Source organism: Ambystoma mexicanum, chromosome 7q (genome assembly GCF_040938575.1).
Source record: "Ambystoma mexicanum isolate Mex_15411 chromosome 7q, UKY_AmexF1_1, whole genome shotgun sequence".
Taxonomy (NCBI): Eukaryota; Metazoa; Chordata; class Amphibia; order Caudata; family Ambystomatidae; genus Ambystoma; species Ambystoma mexicanum.
Genome location: NC_090941.1, coordinates 1122107761 through 1122128922, shown reverse-complemented (window position 1 = coordinate 1122128922; position 21162 = coordinate 1122107761). Strand labels below are relative to the sequence as shown.

Genomic DNA, 21162 nt, shown 5'->3' with positions numbered 1-21162 from the left:
TACACCTTTCATTATTTATCTAAGGTCTGGCCATTTGATCTCTACTGAATATATTTAAATATTGAAAACACAAAATCCTAGCCAATTACATAGTAAAGCAAGCATGAATTGTATTGTATGGTTGGAGGTGCGATAGCAAAATTGTCTTTCGTTTAATGAAAGTCCTCATTTCCTGGAGCTATTACTACCTAATGGTATGCCAATGTTATGATACAACAGTGCAGAGGGGCAAGGGCTCCATGCTTGTGGGATGTGGTCTACAATACAGAGACAAAGGAGGTGTCCCAAAAACAAGCTACCTATTGATATCACACATATAGGCTGGAAATTTAGACTGACATGAGGCAGCTGTGGATAAAAAATACCTTGCTCCACTTTGGTAGCTTTTACCCGCAATCACTAAAAGAAAATGTACCTTTTGTCCAATTCTTACGTATCAGACGGAATTGCTCTGAGAAACAAGATTTTGTAGCCCATAGTGAGCTATTGAAAAGCAATTTAAAAGCAAGAGGATATCCCCCACATACCATCAGAATATCCTATAAAAGGGCGGCCAATATCCAAAGGATTGATTGCCTTGCCAAACAAGACAGTACCAAACTGGATAAAATAACTTGTGTAACATCCTTTACCCCTGTCAGTAATGATCTGAGAAAGACCATTCTCAAAAACTGGAAGATGATCAATACTGAGTCCATTTCTATTCTTCCTCCCCGTTTTGCCTTTAAACGGTTACAAAATCTTGGGGACAAATTGGTACATACATACCCAGACAGCACACTACCCTACCTAAACAATTGACACTCTGGAGTCTTCCTCCAGTTGTAGGGCATTATAAATGCGGAAAATGTCTCATGTGTAACTTCACCAAAAATGTCAAAACCATCGTCTTGAAAACTGTTGTTTGGAAACTTTAATCTTTCACCAACTGTGCAACTAAATGGGCCATTTATTGTATAACCTGCCATGTGGGCTTGTTTACATTGGCAAAACCAAAGGAATAATCCGGACCAGACTAGGAGAACATCGGTCCTGTATAGAAAATTGTATCAAAGACAAACCACTAGTTGAACGCTACCAAAAATGAAACATTCCCATAATGCTATATCATGGTGTGTGTTACAAACTGTGGATGCACACACCCGTGGGGGAGATAGGGACCTGAAATTGTGAAAGCTTGAACAGAATGGATCCATAAATTAGACTCAGTCAAGTGCGGTCTAAACCTGTAGATTGAGTGGAATCTTTGTCCACAAATGAGCCTCTTTAATTATACACCTAGGGCATCAGCAAGTCGGGTGAGTCATAGCATCTCTATCACCTCATAGTCTCATTCTGAGACTCACACAATAGTTGTGTCAGCAAGCCATCTACATGAGACATATGGCTTTTACAGGCTCATATGATTTGTGTTGTCACAACTATAAGTATGAAACCATTCAGACACTTTTCCTCTATCCAATAAACAAAATTGATGTTTCCACCGTCGGTGTTGCTCTATACTGAATACAGATGGAGACACATTAATTCATACCAATCATATCACAGTGGTACATGACATGCAGATCATTTAGTTACATGACTCGCACGTATCAATATCCCATATTACTTGGATTCCTAAATACGTCGTAAATGCTATTTAGATCAACTTTGTCAAAGTGGCATATGAAACCTGCCACTTTCTTTTGACATTTACACATGAATATATCAAAATACCCATATGTGCAAACAAGTCTTTCTAGACACTCTAAAATGGCCGCCACGTTATTTCACAGCGGCCACTGCATATATTACTACGCAATGATGTCAACACGCTAGCCGTTAGTTATATTAGGCAGATCACGTGACCAAACAGGAACCATCCGCATCTGCACACGGATTTTGAAACACTGTAACCGCGCTGGAAAATAAGTAAGTGTCCCCTCCTCATGGAATCACTACTGTATGCATTTGTAGTTAGATACGTGTAGGATAATACCCATCATTCTGACACACGGCTCTTTCTTGAATTAATTATTATAGAACGTTTGAACAATAGGAGCTTGCAGTAAGGGAGTTTGTCAAACTCGCCCCGCGATAGGAAGCATCTTCTACCTGCTAACCCGAAAATACTTCCGGGAAATATAGCCACATGGGCCTAGAAGAAAGTTGAAGGTAGGAATAAATATACCCGTGTTTGAACTTTAGTAGAATAATTGCCGTAGGTCAGACACATGGTTATTATCCCCTGTATATGTTGTTTCCAATGCAGTTCGACATGGGCCTAAAGATTCCAGCCAGACTATGATGCATCAACCTGCCAATATGGGCACATTCTACGCACTGAAAACAGACATCGCTTAAACCTCTTCGAGTGTTTGCCTAAAGAAAGTATTAAGGTACCATTGTAAATAGAGGCTACTAATGAATAGGCACATTTACTGCTCACTCAACTCTTGAGATAAGTCTGGCACCTCAGCCATCGCTACCACATAACTGTGTAGTAGAGGCTTGTACCAAAGGTGAAATTGTACTGACACTTGTAGTTTTAATTGCATGTAGTGTTCCTCAAGGGTACTGCATGTGATTCTGCCTAACAGGAGGGAGGAATGGAAGGAGGAAGTGAAAAGGAAGTCTTGAGGAGATTCTGTAATTTGAGGAGGTCCAACTCAAGATGAAGATGAAGAGGAAGGGATAGGGTATTCCACAAGAGGGAACCAGAAGAAGCAAGAGCTCTGCCTACGGCCCCCTGTTTAGTGAAACGCTTCACACACAGAGTTGGTTCTGGAGGAACGTAGAGGTCTAGAGGGAGAATTTTTAACTGCCTTTCATTTCCATTGCTGCTGCTGCTGCTGCATTTACTCCATTAATACCATAGCCCCATGCTGAACGTGTCGCGGAATGTGGTTGGATTGTGTTACCTGACTCTGTTTTGTTTAGTGTGTTTGGTTTGCTTTGTGTGCAGATATCATCCTGCAGGACCATGGACTGTCTATTGGGTAAGGTGTCATCTACGCCGCCCCCCTTAGTCCTGCTTTCACGTACGACCATTACTTGAAAAAGCTCCGGACCACTCACGGGGAGAGCTGCGAAGTGTTAGGCAGAATTATATGCAGTCAGGCCTCCAGATAAGGTGTGTACGAGGCCTTTTTACGCATGAAATTCTTGTAAATACGACAGCTTTATTATTTTCCTGTGTACATTTACACACAAGTTTAGAGCAGAGGGCAGTGCAAAGGTCAGGTTACTTGACAGAAACTAGAAGGCTTCTTTTGAGCCATGGATAAAAACCTCTGAAACAGAATGGATTTCTCCAAAGCCTTTCAAAAAAATAAATTGTACACTGACAAAAAGGAATGGTTTATTTCCATTCAGCTTCTGCTGTGTTGCTGCTCATGGAGCAAACATATACACTAGGCATATTTATTTTCCTAGCATTTTAGGATTATAAAATGTATAAGATGGAAAACTAAGCTGCAATTGAGAATGAATATTTTGTAACAAATTATGCTTTTCTTTCCCAGTGAAAGCAAACTAGCATTGCACAATTGTATTTTTCAGGAGTTTCTGTGCTGTGTGCATAATCATGCAGAGGCAGATCATGTTTTCCCTTACAATTAAATGTATGCTCTAATTATAAAAACTGTGTGTAAAATGATGACTATGCACGGTCTAGTTTACATCCATTCCACCTTGCAGTCAAAGGGGTAAATTACTCTTAATGGTCGGTGGCAGCAGAGTCTTTGTTCAAGGGTGAATGATTGCCATTACAACAATCACAGGTGTCCTAGCCGCTCACATCTACAAGACTACAATGCAAACATCCCAAACCTGACTCTACAGGAAGTGCAAGCGCTGTTCAAAACCAAACAATTGAAAATTACATTTGTAATTGAAATAGAAACTCAGCAAAACATGTCCCTGTGATAATCCAGATATGTGTTTAACTTTATATAGCGCTTCATACATGGTTCGTCAAACATCTAGGCATTATGATTATTATACCTCAGTGGATACTAAGTTTACCGACCTCTCAAAGATGTTAGCCAATAAGATAGCTCAGCCGGTTGAGCACTCGTTGCTGCAATCTGTCCATGATATGAAGGTTTCAGGTTCGAACCCCGGCAAGGCCAACTCAGCCTTTCATCCTTTCAAGGTCGATAAAGGAGTACCGACTTCCGTTTGATTATAATAGTGATAAATATGTTCTATGTATAGAGCTTTGCCAAAAGCACTATATAAATAACCATTTGACCATGAGATTAGATATAGAATTTAGCATGGAGTCCTTGCCTCTCTGCACTGTTGTATCATAACATTGCCATACCATTAGGTACAGAGTCAAAGTAGGTGTCCCAAAAACAAGCTACCTATTGATGTCACACATATAGACTGGAAATTTAGATGGACATGAGGCAGCTGTGGAGGACAAACTTTTAAAAAGGGGTAAAAAAAAACAATGTTATTAGAATCAACAGCCCAAATACTTTCATAGGCAGGGCAAAGGGTTTCAGTAAACTACAACCAGCAATTCAGTTCATAGGCCTGGGCCAAAGTCAATGGATCAGAGTCTTTGTATAGGATAGCTCAGTTCTGGTAGTAAACGGTTAAGTCTTTGCCACAGATCTTAGAAGAATTTGGCTAGGCGAAAAGTTTGACGAATGTTTAGGGAAGGACAAGTTTTCAAAGTTGGGAAAGTCTTACAAACTTTCACTGTGGCCGAAAAGTTGTTCCTCGCAGTTCGAGCAGATCTCGCTGTTCCTGAGCTTCAGTCATGGGGACAAGAAGGAGGACGTTGGGGATGAGGCCACAAGCTTTGCAAAACGTCGGTTTAAGGTGTGAGTGCCTTAAAGACCACAAACTGGTATCCTTCCCACTGGCTATCCGGTTTTCCACAGCACTCTGCAGAAAATTCGACCGGGAGGGGACGGTGTCCAGGCGGCTTACGAGTTGGCTGTTCCCACCAAACTCAAGGGAAGAGGTTAACCTTGAAGGGCTTCTCTGTCGATGGAGTTTCAGGCAAATCAGACCTGCAGCAGGGCTTCACCGGTCGTCCAGGAGTTGCAGCAGTCCTCTTCCTTCAGCTCGTCTTCAGTTCTTTCGTTCCAGTGGTTGACTCTGCTTTCCAAGTCCCAGAGACCTGCTTTTAAACAGTTTTCACACATTTATTCCAGCCTGGCTGTCATTCACACAGCAGGGTGGCTGTCCTTGCCGGACAGCCAGCCGGCCAATCATGTCAGAGTGCATTCAGGTCTCCTAGGAGACTAAGCACAGGGAGTTTCGGGCACCTCCCTCACATCCTGTCCACCCCAGACACTCAGGCGCCAGAGGAGGGCTTCAGCAGTGAAGCCCGCCAAAAAACAAAGGGACCAAACCTGGTTTGGCGCACAGAGACAAACGCAAGAAGGACCTTTCCGAAAACAAATGGCGAAAAAAGTTGACCAGAGTCTGTTTTTACAGATAGGTCTTGGGTGCCATATTGAAAAACATGGCTGACCTGATTTTCAGCTACCGTTGTTCGCGGTCGGGAATAATCATGGTAATTTGATCTAAACCACTGCCACCAGCCATTTAAAATAGGAAAGGGTAATATTTGACTGTTACATGAGTGTTTTGACTCAGGGGATGCTAGGCAACCCCTCCGGCACTCTATAGGAAGATAGTGTGTGCTGGGTCTGTAAATGTAAAGAGACTAGTAAAGTCAATTTAACTTTACATGCTCTGAGAGACAGTAGTCAGTCCCAGAGAAGGTATTTAAACCTTGGGAAGTCTGAAAGACATCCCTGTGCCACTGCACTGAAGGTGCTGTGTGACACACAGAAAAAGGATGATGCCTCTGGAGTTGTTTTAAAACTCCATAACAAAAGAACACAAAAGTAAAACACACATCAAAATACATGAAAGAGTGGGGTAAAAGGTTCACACTCTTCCCAGGCACAAAATCAAATCCTATAAATCCAGCAACATTGCTGGGGGTCTCAAAAGGTAAGGGAAATTAGCACATTCTTGAGAATTCTCCCTAACACCCTGGCCTCCCACACCCAATTTCCTCAGATTCTGCTTATACACAACCCTTGCCTCAACACCCACTGGCCTAAGCCATTGTAGACCTGCACTTACCCACTGATTGCAGCTCAACGCTCCCTTGCACTTACTATACTTAGTACTTACATCTGCTGCTCAACCACGAGCGCGGACACTCCAGCACTTACCCTCACTCCCTCTTTCCCCCGGCTCTCTCTGCACTTGTGTGTTCTGAATACTCACAAGGCAAAGTAGGTCTGGATTTATCTTCCATTGTATATATTTATTTCAAGCCCTTGTTCCCTCCTTGTTGCCATGTTGGCACATTGAAACACAATTTACTTGATGTATAAGCGCCTTACAAATGCATAATAAATAAATAAATAAAATAAATGTCTTTCTTCTTTTGTGATCATCTCTACTTGATTGTATAGGTCACAATGGTATGTCTTACTGCTTCTCTGATTGTCTCTCTGTGGTTGTGTAGGTAAACACGGTTTGTCTTGCTTCTTTTGTGATCGTCTCTCCTTGGTTGTGTATGTTCACATGGTATGTCTCGCTGCTTCTCTGATCGTCTCTCATTGGTTGTGTAGGTCATCATGATATGTTTTGCTTCTTTTCTGATTGTCTCTCCTCGGTTGTGTAGGTTTTTTAAACACTTGCCTTTGTGTAGGTGCTTTATAAGTAAACATTACTATTGCCATTTATAAATAAACATTACCATCATGGTATGTCTTGCTTCTTTTCTGATCATCTTTCCTTGGTTGTCTAGGTCATCTTGGGATGTCTTTCTCCTTTTGTGATCATCTCTCCGTGGTTGTGTTAGTCATAATGGTATGTCTTGCTTGTTTGGTATCATCTTTCCTTGGTTGTGTAGGTCATCGTGGTATGTCTTGCTTCTTTTGTGATCATCTTTCCTTGGTTGTGTAGGTCATAATGGTTTGTCTTGCTTCTTTCCTGATTGTCTTCCTGGTTCTGTAGGTCATAATGGTATGTCTTGCTTCTTTTCTGATCGTCTCTCCTCGGTTGTGTAGGTCTTTGAAACACTTGCCTGTGTGTAGGTGTTTTATAAATAAAAATTGCTATTTCCATTTATAAATAAACATTACCATCATGGTGTGTCTTGCTTCTTTTCTGATCATCTCCCCTTGGTTGCCTAGGTCAACATGGTATGTCTTGCTTCTTTTGTGATCATCTCTCCTTGGTTGTGTTGGTCATAATGGTTTGTCTTGCTTCTTTTCTGATTGTCCCTTCCTGGTTGTGTAGGTCATAATGGTATGTCTTGCTTCTTTTCTGATCATCTCTCATTGATTCTGTTGGTCATCATGGTATGTCTTGCTTCTTTTTTGATCCTCTCTCCTTGGTTGTGTTGGTCATAATGGTATGTCTTGCTTGTTTGGGATCATCTTTCCTTGGTTGTGTAGGTCATCGTGGTATGCCTAGCTTATTTTCCGATTGTTTCTTCTTGGTTGTGTTGGTAATCATGGTCTGTCCTGCTTCTTTTCTGATTGTCTCTCTGTGGTTGTGTACTTAATCATGGCATGTCTTACTGCTTCTCTGATCATCTCTCCTTGGTTGTGTAGGTCATCTTTGGATGTCTTGCTTCTTTTCTGAACTTCTCTCCATGGTTGTGTATGCAATCATGGTTTGTCTTGCTTTTTTTCTGATCACCTCTCCTTGGTTGGCTTGGTCATCGATAGTATGTTTGCTTCTTTTCTTATCGTCTCTCTGTGGTTGGGTTGGTCATCATGGTATGTCTTGCTGATTGTATGATTGTCTCTCCTTGATTCGATGATTCCACGATGTTGCTGCACCTCTAATTATCCCTCTTTTTTTCTTTTGGTTCAGTGATTGATAACTAGTTCCATGTTGATTGGGGGATGCATAACTACTTCTATCTTTGGTGATATCTTTCTTCATCATGTGAGATGCTGACACTTCTCTGATTGTGTCTCCTGTGATTGCATAGGTCATCATGTGATGCATTGCTGCTTCTCTGATTGTCTGTCTGTTTTTGCATTAGTGGAAGTGATGCTGGATCCTTAATCTGCCCATCGTCATCTCATCCTCTCTGACGACTATCGAAGTGTTATAATGGGACGTGCACCTCAGCCTCTACCTGATACAACCGAGCGATTCGAAGCACCATGTGTTCTTGGAGGCCCACAACTGACTTCAGGGATTCATTACTGGGAGGTGGGGGTGGCTGACATGAGGGAATGGATACTCGGGGTGTGTAATGTGTCGGTGAGCAAGAAGGGGGCCTTTGCACCATCACCGGAGAGAGGGTATTGGGCAGTGGGTCTGTGGGATGGATATAGAGCATTGAACACTGGTTACCCTGGCACCACTTTAAGGCCGAGGGTGCGACCCAGGGTTGTGGGAGTTTATTTAAACAATGATCTTGGCAGCCTCTCTTTTTACAATGTGGATGGTCGATGTCAGCTTTTCAGTTTCCCTCCAATTCATTTTCAGCACCTGGGACACTGTGACTCCTCTTCAGATCCGACCTATTGCCGCTAGGGTTTCAGAGGATCCCATGCTTAATGTTTTCCATTATTGATTTGGTAAGGGAACAATCTAATTCTGTTATCAATTAGTATATGTTGTACCTGCATAAAAATGAAGTAGAGTCTTACACTTAAAAAAACTGGTGGCTTGCTATTCTGTCTCATCACAGTAGAGCCATGGGGTGGTTCTTTAAAGCTTCAGTAGTATTGCAGAACAGACAGGCATTGGTTGCAACCCGAGGTGTACCAGCTGGAAAAGGGTGTCGGATGGGGTTGCTATGGCTGCCCCTCAACTGCCCTGGTATTCCTTCCGTAGCCCAGGTGTTCGTAGACCAGGTTAGTTACTACAGCACGGTAACCCCTTACTGTCTGTTGACTAACTTGGCCATTGTCTGAGGGACTACCGATTTGACCATCTATCCCCTCATAACTTCCTACCAGCTTCTACACGAACACAAAGGTTAGTTCTAAAGGGTGGTGTATGTGTGCCTCCTGATCTTATTACCTCCTTTCTCCTTACTTCTCTACCCCTCCCCCTACTCTCCTCCGTCCTGCCAACTCTGCCTAACTTCTCTTCCCCACAACTCTTAGATATCAGCACCTTTTTTTCCCTATCACTCTCTCCTCTTCCCTCTACCTTCTCCACACTGCTTTGAGAAGTCCTGCTCTACTCCTATCACAACTATTGCCTGTACTATCACTGCTATCACTTCAACTCCCATGGCCAAGGTCTCTACTACCACTGATCCGGAAACTATACAACTCAGGGATATGGTGCCCTACCCACCCCTTCACTATACTCTATTGATGAAACTGACGGATATGTTGCCCTGCTCTCCCCTTTGCTATATTCTATTGGTGAAACTGATGGATATGGTGCTCTGCTTGCCCCTTTGCTATACTCTATCCGTGAAACTGACAGATATGTTGCCCCGCTCACCCCTTCACTATACTAAAACTGATGGATATGGTGCTCTGTTCACCCCTTTGGAATGCTCTATTCATGAAACTGATGGATATGGTTCTTTGCTCACCCCTTTGCTATACTTTATTGATGAAACTGACAGATATGGTGCCCTGCTCACCCCTTTGCTATACTCTGTCCATGAAACTGACGGATATGGTAACCTGCACATCCCTCTGTACTAGCCTCACTCTCTCCTAACCCTCACTCCCTTGCAAACTAACTACTATAGTCACTGCTCTACTATTATTGCTCCACTATTTAATAATAACAATAATAATAATAATTTAGCATTTATATAGCGCTATGAACCCTCAGGTATCTGAGCGCTGCTTATTATTACCCATGGTGTGTGGTGCTCATTTATCGACCTCGGAAGGATGAAAGGCTAAGTTTGGCCCTGCCGGGATTCGAACCTGCGTCGGCAGGCTCTGCACGGATGTCAAAGTCAGCCCTCTACTCGCTGTGCTTAATCTTCCTCTCTCACTCTGACCTAGGCTCTCCCCTCCCCACTTCCGGCACTTCAAAACACTACACACCACTGTTGCCACTCTCACTCAAATAACTCTCCTTTTCAGATTCTGCCTCTCTGCCTCACCAGCTGTGACCTCATCTGTACAACCCACGCTCTGACTTTGCTGCTGTCTGCTTTTATAATGCAGGCCTATGTATGCAGTGAGTGTCTCACCCCTCCACCACCCGCCATTGGTAGCAGCGCTCGGTTGATCTCGTGCATTAATCAGTTCCTGCCTTTTCCCCAGGACGAGGGCTACACATCTGGGAGGCTTTAAGAACCCCTCAAAGCCCCTCAGGTGCACGGTTTTAGAAGCAGTTTGGTGTTGCTCTGCATTGCTGTGGGCTAAAGTTTGTTTTTCCGTCTGGAGAGTGAGTCGTCTGCTTCTCTGGCGGGTGGAAAGGCAGTTTGGCTGTGTTGCCAGTTCCCAGTGTGCTGGAATTACTGGCATTCTGGGATTCTGGTTGTTTGGATCGCTACTGGTTTTCCTAGCTGCCTGCAAGGGAATTCTGGGAGTTGCGGTTCTGAAAACACAGAGAGCTGTGGCAAGCAACTGTACCGGGAGGCATTGGCGCATTATGAGTGGCATAAGTGTGGTCATAACCAGCAAAAGGGGACTATTTTCTGGGGGTCAGTGATTCCCCAACACCCACTACACATACCTGGGTCAGCGCTTGTTTTGAGTTTTGTTTTAGAAAGCTTCCTGCTTCAGGCTGTGAAGGAGCTCTCTCTGCCCCCCTTTGATGGGGTCTGACCCTGTCACACCTGTCAGTCATTTAGAAATGGTGTTTAGTTGCACAGATGTTCGCAGGGGCGCCCCTTTCTCACCTCCCCTTTCTACCACGAGTGGCACAGGGTTCCCGGGGACCCCTTCTCCCAACCATGCGCTCCACGCTCCGATGCTGGGACCGGCAGATAACCCTGAGAGGATTGACCCCGGGACTGGGCCCCCTGACCCCGATCACGCAGAACCCAATTTTCACAGGGCTCCAATCTATATCTTACCATAACTGGTCGGGAGCGGGGACCCTGAGGCTACAGGAGCTTTATGTTGATAATGACCCCTTGACATTTATCCAATGTAAAGAAAAATTTAGCCTCCCGGAGACGGAGAGGTTTAGATACATACAACTTAGACACTGAATCACCAACCTGAATGTGAAGAAAGCGGCTTCCAGGCAGCCTATGGGTCTAGAACTAACGGTGGAGGAAGGGCAGCGAACACACAAGGTGGCAACCTGCTACCGCCTCCTAGAACATGTCCCTGAAGAAGAAAAATTGTCTTACATGGCAGCATGGGAAAGGGATATAGGGAGAAAGATAACCCCAGAATCATGGTGAAGAATATGGGAAAGGGCCCACAGGTCCTCCAGATGTACAACTACCAGAGGGTGCTCTTAATATTTGTTATAGATGGTACTTCACGCCACAGAGGCTGCATGCAATAAACATAGAGTATCCAGATGACTGCTGGCACGGATGTGGGGCCAAGGGGGACTTGGGACACATGTGGTGGCATTGCCCGACCATCCAATCCTTCTGGCTAGAGATCAGGTCCAAAATTAAGGATATCTGCGGCATCCTTCTGCCCTTGGATCCACTAATAATGGTACAGGCGACACCCCAGAGGACGGATTATATCCCCAATCGGGTCCCAGAGCGCGGCTAATCACTCAGCTGTTAATGGCAGCACGCCTCACGCGCGCCCGATTCTGGAAAGAGCGAGAAGGACCCCACATCGCGCACTGGTGGGTTCAAGTCTGGGACATTTTGGGAGTAGAGAAACTAACAGCTACTATGGAAAACCGACTGAACAAATTTCAGGACACCTGGGGTCCATTTCTAGAATACGTTGAAGAAAAAGAACATGTGTTCTTCCAACCGAGACTGATGAAATTCCTTCTTCAACCCTGAACATCCTGGGAATAAAGGGAAGATCCACTGATTGGAGAGCAAGGACAGAAATCCCAAAGGACATTGAGGACAATATTTGGAAACAGGGAAAAACGAAGAAGGGTTTGATAGGAACTGGATTTGAATGAATTTAACGGTGACTATGAGAAAAGTGGTACTGTAAAATGTTCCTTTTCTTTGTTGTTTTTTTTTCTTTTTTTTTCCTCTTCTTCTTCTCCCCCTTCCAACTAAATGCATCGTAGAATGTAAAGCGGCTAGATTATACCCCAAAAGTTCTCCATGAAGCAGTTTAATACTATGAATTATATAGATGTTAAAATGAAACGTTAATGCATTGTGACAAATTAAATGAATTGAAGCTGTATGAACAATGACAACGCCGAGCTCTAGGAAGCCTTATGAGTGGCAGGAAGGGATTCAAGGGGGAGGCTGATCAATGCATTGTTTTAATCAATCAACTTTGCCACTGACTTGTTTATTGATGAATTCATGTTTTGATGTTTCAATAAAAAGGTTTTGATAAAAATAAAAGAAAAGGTGTTTAGAAAACGGGTTTTAGAGGAGGGAAGGGTTGAGCAGCGAGCAGGGGGTTGGGAGTCAATGGTTGCACTTTTTTTCCCCCCTTCTTAAACCTGATGTTGTCTAATCCTCAGTCCAGAGCTTGCAGAGAGTTAGAGAAGGAGGAATAACTCTGCAGGAATACCAAGAAACATCCGCTGTGGTTCCTATCAGACTTCCAACGAACACACAATACATTCTATTTTATCTGCACGTCTTTCAATTGTTTTGGCTTCAACAGTGGGCTCCTATGATTTACAGTATAACAGCGCTCCAGCCTCTCACCGCGCGTGTGGCTGATTTCACCCACTGATGGTATTGAATGTGTTGCTAAATTCCATGGCGACATTCCGTGAGGTGAGCTAGAAGAGGGGTGGATGGTTTTGTTGAGTGGGTAAAACGTAGATTTGGCTTTAGGTACAGTAATATTTATAAACGCCATTTTAGGTAGAATAAAGGATTAAGGTTTTACAAGTTTTAAGATGATCATGTTAAGGATATAATTTGCTAAAGGTTTGTTATGAACCAAAATGCAATAAATACAAATTAAAAAAGAGTTAGGATTATTAAGTTTAAAAAATGCTGAAAGAATGTCTTCTGTGTAATAGAAAGACCGTTTAATGTGGCATGGAGACTTGTCATATTAGCTCATGGCCTGGTAGAATGAACGTGCCAAAATGGACACATGTCCTAGCTTCCAATCTTTGGAACACTCTGCCCACGCCTATTAGAACTGAATCATCGTTCCACTCCTTCAAGAACAATGCTAACACATGGCTGTTCTCCCAAGATCCATGAGACCCTTACTCAGTCCAGTCTCCCTGTGTGGTACAGGACATGTATATACATCTCTGTCTGCTTTTATTCTGTTAATGGTACCCCTCGGTTTATGTATATATGATGTATATTTTGTAACTTACTGTGTAACTACTGTTTTATTGTAACATGTTTAAGAGTATGTGCCCGGTTGCCCCTGGGCCTGGTTTTCTGCGCTTTATAAATAAAATAAAATAAAATAAAAAAAAAATGGAAGCCATCTTGGGCGGCGCGCGCCTAATGTGCGAACCCCAGCACTTTGGTGTTCCTCCACATTAGCACAATTGTGCGCTCTGAAGCCTGTGGGTATGTAGCGCCTTCTACACAATAACATAGTACTCTGGCCTGCTTTCACTGCTTTCTATTTAAGGAGAATGCACACTGCTAGGAGCCTCCTGCTTTGCTGGTTTTGCAGGATCCGGCAGGTTCATGGCAATTCTTTCTTCTGTTGCCCAGATGCCACCCTTATCTGTCCACCTTGGGGTATTCTGGTCAGAACCGAGCACCTAAACAGAGCAAGTAGCTTTTAGTTTCACTTCTGGCCCGCCCTGCCCTGAGGCAGGCCCTGCCTGCAAGCGGAAACACAGCCGTGCCTGTCTGGGGGGAAACCCCAACAAATGCATACTTTTTTTTCCATCTACCCACCTCGAGACCCCACCTCCCTGCCTCTCGCTTCAAGCAGGCTGCAGCGAGGCCTGGTGCTGGCAGAGGCGCCTGGCTCACTCTAATGTGTTTTTAAGGTTGTCTTCCTATCAGCCACCCCCATGCATGCTCCACGCCTTACCCACACCCACCCATTGTACCCCCAAACAATTCTACCCACAGCAACTGTATCCCTCCTGACACTTAACTGCGCCCTTACCATACCTCCCACCTTGCTCTGTCCCGACGGCACCACACTACCACACCACTATACCGCACCTCATCTACTCTACCCACTGCGCACCAGTACACAACACCACTACTCTACCTCATTACTCTACAATCAATCCTTTACTCTAACTCCACCTACTCTAACACCTCACCCCTCTAACCATCCACTCCACCCTCACCTTGTTTACACCATTTACTCTACCCCACTCCTCTGCCTCACCCCACTACTCTGCCCAACCTGCTGTTCTACCCTGTACTCACTAACATACCCAGCCCCTATGCCCCACCCACATCTCCACTCCACCCTACCTCTGTGCCCACTCTACCATCACCACTACTTTACTCCAACCCACTGTGTGCCACAACCCCCACTCTACTCATATCCCAATCTACTCACCCCTCACTGTACCAACATCTACCCTTCTCATCACTACCATTCCTCTCTCTACCCCAAACCAGCTCTACCCCCACCAATGATGCTCTTCTCCCACCAGCTCCACTACTGCCCCATCCAATCTAACAACAATCTACCCCACCACCTACCCTGCTCTGTCCACCACCAATGTACACCACACTACACCTCTATCCTACTCTACTGCCTCTACCCCACCACTTTCACCCCATGACTCTATCCCACCCAAATTCTCTTCCTCACCGATAACCCAAACCTACGTATTTCTTCCAAACCCTGCTACTCTACACCACTCCTCCACTCTAGCCCCGCCATCCTACCTCACTACTCTTCGCCCCATTCCATATGTGTTCCCCACTCTACCTGTCTAAATCACCCATTTTACCAACCTCCCAGCCCACTCAACCATGACCATACCACCAGGATCATCCCACTTTACACTTACCCTGCTCTCTCCACCTGCACTGTACACCACACTACTCTTCTAACCTACACCACCCTGCTCCACTCTAACTGTGCCCACTGTGTCCCTACCCAAAACCAACTTCCCCCAACGACTAGTCCCTATCACCACCCATTCCCACCCAACTACTTTACCCTCACCCACCTTCTCTATGCCACTCCACTACTCGACAGCACCCATTTCTCATAATTGTATGCTATCCTCACTCCATCCTACCCACCCAATTTACTTGATCTCAGAGTTCTCCCCACCTCACTACCTCACCCAACTACTCTACCCACTGCTCTATACCACCACTAATACACCATCCTACTATATCCAACTGGTCTACCTCACAGCTGTACCCTACACCACTGCTCTACACCACCCAACTACTGTACTCCTCACTCTGCCCATCTACACCTCTATTGCACAACTACTCTTCCCTACACCACTACCAACTCTACCACTTTACTGAACTCACCCACATACGGGGCCGCACCCTTGCTTGGATTGCAGACCTTAACTGCAACCTGACCGGCCTCACCACCACAACCTGCCCATGGTCTGACTACCACACCAATACATTCGACCTCCCCAACAACGAGAGGCCCAGCCCTGCCATTCAATTGTATTCATTTATTTTATTGTTAATTTATATCGCTCTTAATACCACCCAGTGGTTTCTAACCGTGGGATTGGGATTTGCATCTGTGTTGTGCCGCGTTACCATAGCCCAATGCACCAAAAACCTGAACAAGGACCGCCTCACACCCCTCCTCTCAGCCCTCACAATCCCATCCAACACAGAAACGAACCCAGATATGATATGATATGGCATTTATAACGGTCCTATACACAAATGAGTCCCTGGTAAAACTGCACAATGACACCATCGTTCTAGCTTTCGACCCACAAGCCCTGCTTAAAAAGCACAAGCCCAAGCAAGCTTTAAAAAAGAATGCCTGGTTCATCACTGAGCTCCTTTCCTTCTGCGCCAAGAAACGCACCAAGAAACGCGCTGCTGAAATGGCAAGGAGAAAATATCCCCACATAGCTTCTAACGCCCAGTATACCTCCGTAGCCAAAGACTACAAAAGAGCGATTCACACTGCCAACAGCAACAATGCCAGAATAAACAGAGCACAATCTGACACCCGCAAAATCTTCATGATCTTATGCAAAATTGAGTCACCAATCTCCCCTCCCACATACCTCATCATAGTACAAGAAGCCCTCACAGGGAAATTGTCACTCCAGACACAAATCTCCACCAAGCAACTGGCCATCCCCTCCAAAACACCTTCAGCCACCTCTACGCCCCCAACTCCTCCCACCAGCCAACCCATTTCCCAATTTGACTTCCGCGCCCGGTATCAGAACCGGAAGTTACGAATATAATGAAAGGCCTAAAGCCCTCCCAATGCAAAGGAGATGCCTGTCTGGCCCCTATCCACAAAGACTGCGCCGAGACGCTTACACCCATCGTCACAAATATCATCAGCTCCTCCTTCGCAAAACAAAAAATGTGTCAACTGCTCTGAAGGAGGCCTGCATCCTCCCGCTACTAAAAATAACCTCCCTTGACCCAACCATCCCCACCAACTACCGCCCCATCACCACCGCACTCTTCATCTCTACAACACTCGACCGCACAGCATATATTCATGGCCAACAGTACCTCCAGGACATCCACATCCCGGGCATCCGCCAATCAGGCTTCCGACCAAGGCACGGAACTCAAACCGCCTTACTGGACCTAAAAAAACAGTTAAATGATATCAAAGACTCAGGCAAACTCGCCCAGCTCCTCATGCTTGACCTACCAGCAGCACTTGACTTCTTCAACCACCAGACACTCTGCAACCACCTGCAGACTTCTCCCCTGCAGCAACAGACTGGATCAGATCCTTTCTAGCAGAGAGATTGTCCCGGGAGGATAGCTCAGTGGCAACGAACGTGCCTTGGAAGCAAGACGACACAAAGCAACACAGGATCGATCCCCGGGTTCGTGCTTAGAAACCTCTGGCTGTTTAAGCATGTTATAAATACACAACTAAGACAAAAAAAAAAAAACAATTGCGCAAATAAAGAACAAAGAATTCCTGTAACAGCGCCTCGATGCCTGTGGGCTGTGTGAGCACTTTAAAAATGCAAATAAATAAATAAGCGATTATCCTGTGTCTATATGGACGACCATGCTGCCCCACTGACACCAGTAAACTGTGGAGTCCTACAAGGGTCCTGCATCTCAGCAGCCCTACATAACATTTATATTAAACCCCCTTTTCGATCATCTGGATGCCCCCATCATAGCCTAGACGAATTAAGCTGACGACACCCAAATCCTCCTCCCCTCTCGGGCACCTACCACCTTGAAGCTGCAACCATCAACTCAGTTTATGACATTGTCCAAAACTGGATGGAAACCCATCAGTAGGGTCTCAACGACGACAAAACTGAGATCCTCATTGTAGACTCTCACTCCACCTCCTCGGCATGGACCCTTCCTACAAAGCATTCGACATTGATGGCAACAGAATGCAAACATCTTCTGCAGCCAAAACCCTGGGCATCTACCTAGAGGCCACACTTTACCTCTCTCATTAGGTTAATGCCATTGCTCGTCCGGTGCCTACACCGCAAAACTACTGAATGGCAGCAAGTCATGTGTACCACAACCAACTGCCTCACCATAGTCTGAGCCATCACCGGTGCCAATCTGGATTACTTTAACGCTCTCATTTCAGGAACCTTTGAACGTAACTTGTGTAAGCTGAAGCTGCAAACCATCCAAAACAATGTCCTCCAAGCAGCCCTAAGTTTGCCCAAGCTTGACCATGTCACAAAGGCCAGGAAAGACATCAACTGGGTCCCGATCCATGTACGGATTCAATTCAAAGCCCTGTCCATCGCATACAGGTGCATCACAAACACTGCTGGGCTTACCTATTACGCTGGGTGGAGAAATAAACCCTGCTTGCTTTAAGAAACTAATGGTGGCAACTGTAAAGACAGACACAAGTTATTACAGTTCAAAGGTGTTTATTGAACAATAAAAGCAGGGTGGAAAAAAAACCTAACCTAAACCTAAGATGGGAGCAAGCATCGACCATCAAAGGAAACATAATGCAGTCCTAGTGGCGTCGTGTAAAATAAAAGGGGCCTATACTAAGAAAATCCTATTGACAAATCATTGCAACTAATTATAGAATCAGTGTGGGATAGGATTTCAATAAAGAAAGAAGTGTTCTAAAATCGTAAGTCAGGACGTGATTGCCAGGGCTCTCCCTTCCCCAGGCTTTCAGCATGGTACAAGGTGGGAGCGTGGAGCACAGCACATGCTCTGGCCTTCTCAGCACGAGCCTACAGTTCCTTTCCAGCCTTCAGGTTCTTCGATGGTGAAGTCTCTTCATTAAAAAATCTCTTGCCTTCAAGGGCCTGATGTATTCCACAACAAACAAACAAACAAACAAAAAGTTATTTTCCACAGTTCACGTTGGATGATGGCTTCACCCATATGTCACCCTCTCAATTGACTTTGGGTGGTAGCTTTTCACCCCTGGATCTCCCTCGACAGGGCTCTGACCCACTTGACAAGGAGAACAATTCACTTCCCCTGGTTTTCCAATACCTGTTACATTCACAAGTCTTAATTTCTTTTTAAACAGTACTTCAGGCTTTGTTCCTGATTGTCGGGTTCCCTCTTCCGGGTTCACTCTCGCCAACCTTTACAACACACTATTCATGCGCTCATTTCACCAAGTGGGATTTATTTCCCTTCGCTACTCAATCATCTGTAGGTCAAAGACTTTCAACGGTACAGAAGATTTTATAAGAAGCCTGTATGACCACTTTGACCTCTTTTCACCTCTTCCCAAGGGCTTCTGGTACCGGTATTTTCTACTATCGGTAATCACCCAGAGTTTCCTGTCTAAGCACCCATGTGGTGCCGGACTTCTCTGTTGCTGGTTTTGCCCCTCGTTCCTCAATCGTATCTTTAAGTTTCAAAGTTCAAATTAGCCATTGGCTACTTGTCATTCGACACGGTTTGGTTCTTTATTGATTCTCCACTCAACTCACTGGCTGTGATGAACCGCTTGCCTATCATTATCCTCGGAGTCAAGGTTGGTACCATAGAGACCAGTGTCCTTCCCCGGCTTGGTTATCATCGGAGGAGGGTCTTGCATACAGTAGATATCTGCTGCAACACATGCTGGCTATTTTTTGCAGTCTTATGTTTCCATCTGCAGAGGTTTCACGGGCCTTGATAAGAAAGGGCAAGGTTACTACTGTCACCCTCTCGGTATTTGCCGTCTTTCGCCTCCTCTTGAAAAGCCATGCTGAGCTAGTTCTCACGTCGTGCGGTCTGACTTGCTCATCTTATACACTGGAGCACTAGAGCTCCACCTTTTGTCCCTGTGGAGAAGGGAACGGACTGTCAGGTGTGCGTAATTCTGGTCAATTGCCTAACTTTGCCTGACCCTAGTATTGAGACATGTCAGGTAATCAGCTCTGGTGTTAGTCTGTTGTCTTTTGTGTTGTGTGTTTCTGTTGGAAAGGGGGGGGTGTTTTGGAATATCCTATGTGGTAGGATGGGTAAAAGGTGTTGACAGAAGGGGATACCATGTCTCGCCCATCGGTGTCCCACTCCCCAAGGACCCCCCATCCAGGTGATCCTTCCTCACTGGTCTACCCCCAGGAACTAGATCCAATAGCAATGACCGTGTCCTGGCCACCTGGATGACAGATCCCCGGGGACTACCTAGGAAGACACCTTCAGGTGTCTCACATCTCCTCAGAGTGCCAACGTTCTCCAGAAAGATCACAGAGGACTGAGATTTCCAGTCATAGCCGCCAAGTTCTGGAACAATATCCCAATCACCCTGAGAAAGGAGCTCCCCTGCTGGACCTTCAGAAAAATGAAAAACCTGGCTTTTCACCTAAACGCTCGCTGAGCTAACAGACTGAGACAATCATATACATACGCTCCCCCCCCCTGCTCCTCGATCCAAGACTTAAAGACACCAGGACACCCCTCCCTCCTGATTGTGTTTCGTTCCTGCTTCCTGCGTTCTCTGTACTTTTTGTCTCACAATGTGAGTAGCGCCTAGATTCCCAAGTGTTCAGTGCACTGCAACACATGCAAAATAAATAGAGAAATAATATACAACCTTTATCCTCCTCAAATGCAAAACATTCCATGGACTCTGTTGCTACACCTTCCCCACTCTACCCAGATCCACCCAACTCTACTCCTTTCTCTCCACTCTACTCACACACACATACCTCACCACACTCTACCCTCACCCACCATTCTTTACCACCACTCTACCCTTATACAATCTGCTCTATTCCCACCCACCTCACTCTGCACCCACCTCCACTCTCTCCACTGCTATCCAAACCACACTATACCCTACCCTACTCTATGCAGAAACCTCTCCACACTCCACTCTACCACTTATCGATCTACCTTTACTTCATTCCAGTCAACTCCTACACAACCTTCAACACCCCACTCTACCCTTACACCACGCTACTTGACCTCATTCTGGCCCAACAAACCAATTTTACTGCTGCCCAAACTACGCTATGCAACTGATCTCTCCCCACTCATCTACCCACACTTTACACCATCCACTCTACACACACGCCCATTATGACCATGTGTGCAACATTACATGCCCTCATCCTGACCACATGTGTTCTCTATTACCTGCCCTCATCACACCCATGTGTGTACCATCACCTGCCCTCATCATGCCCATGTGTGCACCATCAAATGCCCTCATCATGCCCATGTGTGCACCGTCACCTTCCCTCATCATGCCCATGTGTGCACCATCACCTTCCCTCATCATGCCCATGAGTGCACCATCACCTGCCCTCATCATGCCCATGAGTGCACCATCACCTGCCCTCATCATGCCCATGTGTAAACCATCACCTGCCCTCATCATGCCCAGGTGTGCACCATCACCTGACCTCATCATGCCCATGTGTGGATCATCACCTGCCCTCAACATTCCCATGTGTGTGCACTGTCACCTGCCCTCATCATGCCCATGTGTGGACCATCACCTGCCCTCATCATGCCCATGTGTGCACCATCACCTGCCCTCATCATGCCCATGTGTGCACCGTCACCTGACC

At 45.4% G+C, this 21162-nt stretch overlaps 1 protein-coding gene across 1 annotated transcript in view; it reads left to right on the top strand.

The window, feature by feature from the left end:
- Positions 1 to 13471, top strand: part of LOC138528683 (E3 ubiquitin-protein ligase TRIM39-like) — a 229234-nt gene extending 215763 nt beyond the window's left edge. The window contains exon 8 of the mRNA XM_069640541.1: positions 8027 to 13471. Coding sequence (XP_069496642.1) covers positions 8027 to 8049 — 23 coding nt within the window. The 3' untranslated portion in view covers positions 8050 to 13471. The remainder of the gene's footprint in view (positions 1 to 8026) is intronic.
- Positions 13472 to 21162: the final 7691 nt, after the last annotated feature.